At 33.3% G+C, this 2500-nt stretch overlaps 1 protein-coding gene across 3 annotated transcripts in view; it reads right to left on the bottom strand.

Annotated features, from left to right (window-relative positions):
* LOC113826908 (allatostatin-A receptor-like) overlaps positions 1 to 2500 on the bottom strand; it is a 129030-nt gene that overhangs the window by 4175 nt on the left and 122355 nt on the right. For 2 of the 3 annotated variants that reach the window (XM_070138822.1, XM_070138824.1), the window contains exon 9: positions 1446 to 1535. The exons of the other annotated variant lie outside the window; for it this stretch is intronic. In XM_070138822.1, the coding sequence (XP_069994923.1) occupies positions 1446 to 1535 (90 nt within the window). The remainder of the gene's footprint in view (positions 1 to 1445; positions 1536 to 2500) is intronic. 3 annotated transcript variants of the gene reach the window in all.

The following is a 2500-nucleotide window of genomic DNA, read 5'->3' as shown; positions in this document are numbered from 1 at the left end:
CCCCCTCCCATACCCTTCCCCTCCCTCCCTCCTCCTTCTTCACCTGATTTTTTTTTTTTTTTTTTGTCTTTTTTCTTTTTTTTGTAATCTCTATCTTTTCTTATTTTTTTCTTTTTTCAATCTCTTTATCTTGTATTATATTTAACTTTTTTCTTTTTCTTATATTATTATTCTTTTCAACCTATTACTTATTTGTTTATTTATAATTATTCTTTTACGAATTATCTTACCATTCTCATTTTTTCTCTTTTTTCAATCTCTTCATCTTGTATTATTCTTAACATTTCTTTTCTACCTTTTATTTATTTGTTTATTTATTATTATTATTTTACGAATCATCTTACCATTCTCAAATCACTTCTTTTCCGATTTTTTTTTATTTTTTTATTCTTTCAATCTATTTATCTTGTATTATATTTAACTTTTTTATTCTACCATTTTTTTCGCTACTGTCAATCTCTTTTTCTTATATTATTATTCTTTTCTACCTATTACTTATTATTTTTATTTGTTAATTCTATTTATTTTATTTATTGATCTATTATTATTTATAATTATTCTTACCATTCTCATTTTTTCTCTTTTTTTCAATATTTTTATCTTGTATTATTCTTGACTTTTTTATTCTACCTTTTACTTATTTGTTTATTTATTATTATTCTCTTACGAATTATTCTCTTACCTTTCTAATTTTTTCTCTTTTTTCAATCTCTTTATCTTGTATTATTCTTAACTTTTCTTTTCTACCTTTTACTTATTTGTTTATTTATTATTATTCTTTTACGAATCATCTTATCATTCTAATTTTTTCTCTTTTTTTCAATCTCTTTATCTTGTATTATTCTTAACTTTTTTATTCTACCTTTTACTTAGTTTTTTTTTTTTATTCTTTCAGTCTCTTTTTCTTGTATTATTCTGATTATTCTACCTTTTACTTATTATTATTATTTTTTAATTCTTTCAACCTCTTTCTCTTGTATTATTCTTAACTTTTTTATTCTACCTTTTACTTATTTGTTTATTCATTATTATTCTTTTCCGAATTCTCTTACCATTCTCAAATCAATCCTTTTCCGATTTTTTTTTTCAATTCTTTGAATCTCTTTATCTTATATTATTCTTCTTTTCTACCTATTACTTATTTGTTTATTTATCATTATTCCTTTACGAATCATTCTCTTACCATTCTCAAATCACTCCTTTTCCGATTTTTTTTCAATTCTTTCAACCTCTTTATCTTATATTCTTCTTCTTTTCTACCTATTACTTATTTGTTTATTTCTGATTATTCTTTTGCGAATTCTCTTACCATTCTCAAATCACTCCTTTTCCGATTTTTTTTCAATTCTTTCAGTCTCTTTATCTTGTATCATTCTTGACTTTTCTTTTCTACCTTTTACTTATTTGTTTATTTATCATTATTCTTTTACGAATCATTCTCTTACCATTCTCAAGGAACAAGGGGCCCGTCGGCACAGAAGGCGGGGAAGGGGGCGCCGCCACGATGACTTCTCGACCGACGTCATCTTCGGTGTCTACGGGAGGGAGGGGGGGCGGACATCGGGGGAGAGGGGGGGGAGGAGGGAAATTGGGGGAGGGGGTATGGGGAGGGGGAAGGGGGAGGTTGGGGGAGGGAGGAATTGGGGGACGGGGGAGGGGGAAATTGGGAGAGGGGGGCGGTTGGGAGGGAGGAATCGGGGGAGGGGGGGGTAGGCGGGGAGGTAGATATAGGGGGGGAGAGGGGGAGGTGGGAGATATCAGGGAGTTGGGGAGGGAGCAGTTGAGAGAGGGAGAGTTGGGGGCGGGGTGGGGGTGGGGGTGGGAGGGTCCGGGGATGAAAAGACGAGGGAAGTGGGGATGGGGAGGAGTTGGTGGGGGGTGAATCCAGGGTAGGGGCAGGGAGGGAGGGAGTGTATAAAATTTGACATGAGAAAAATGAACATGAAAGGGGGAAGCGAGCTAAAACGAAGGACAGAGATATTTCCCAATACTTCCTTGTTTATCACAGAACTTTTAGGAATAAGAACATGGAGGCATTTAGCAATAAAGAACGATTAAAAAAGGGACAGTTTGCAAGAATCACGCTGCAATCACCACTCGTTCTTTCACTTCTTTCTCGCTAGAGAGATGGAAAAAAAGTGTTTTATCTGAGGTCTTGCATTCAGTGACATCAAGGGGAAAGCCATGCCAATACACTATATAAAAAACACACACTATTTTAGGTGGAATAAATGCAAATCATACAAGACGCAAATCACTTTTATGTGAACTACATACAATACATTCATTATATATATGTAAGCTGAGTCCAAAGTATATTCCATATCTATGTTGACTTAGTCCAATCCTTTCTTCATATTCATGTAAACTAAGTACAAAGCATGCTTCTTAAAGACAACAAAATGGAGGCCAATATTTATAACAAACTTGTGTGATCTCTTAATTTAATAGCGAAACGGTTGATTAAAATCACCGTTCTTCTTTACGGTTGCAATGACAT

This window comes from Penaeus vannamei, chromosome 25 (assembly GCF_042767895.1).
Source record: "Penaeus vannamei isolate JL-2024 chromosome 25, ASM4276789v1, whole genome shotgun sequence".
NCBI classification, from domain to species: Eukaryota; Metazoa; Arthropoda; class Malacostraca; order Decapoda; family Penaeidae; genus Penaeus; species Penaeus vannamei.
The sequence above is the reverse complement of the archived record's forward strand: the minus strand, read 5'-3'. Positions and strand labels throughout refer to the sequence as shown.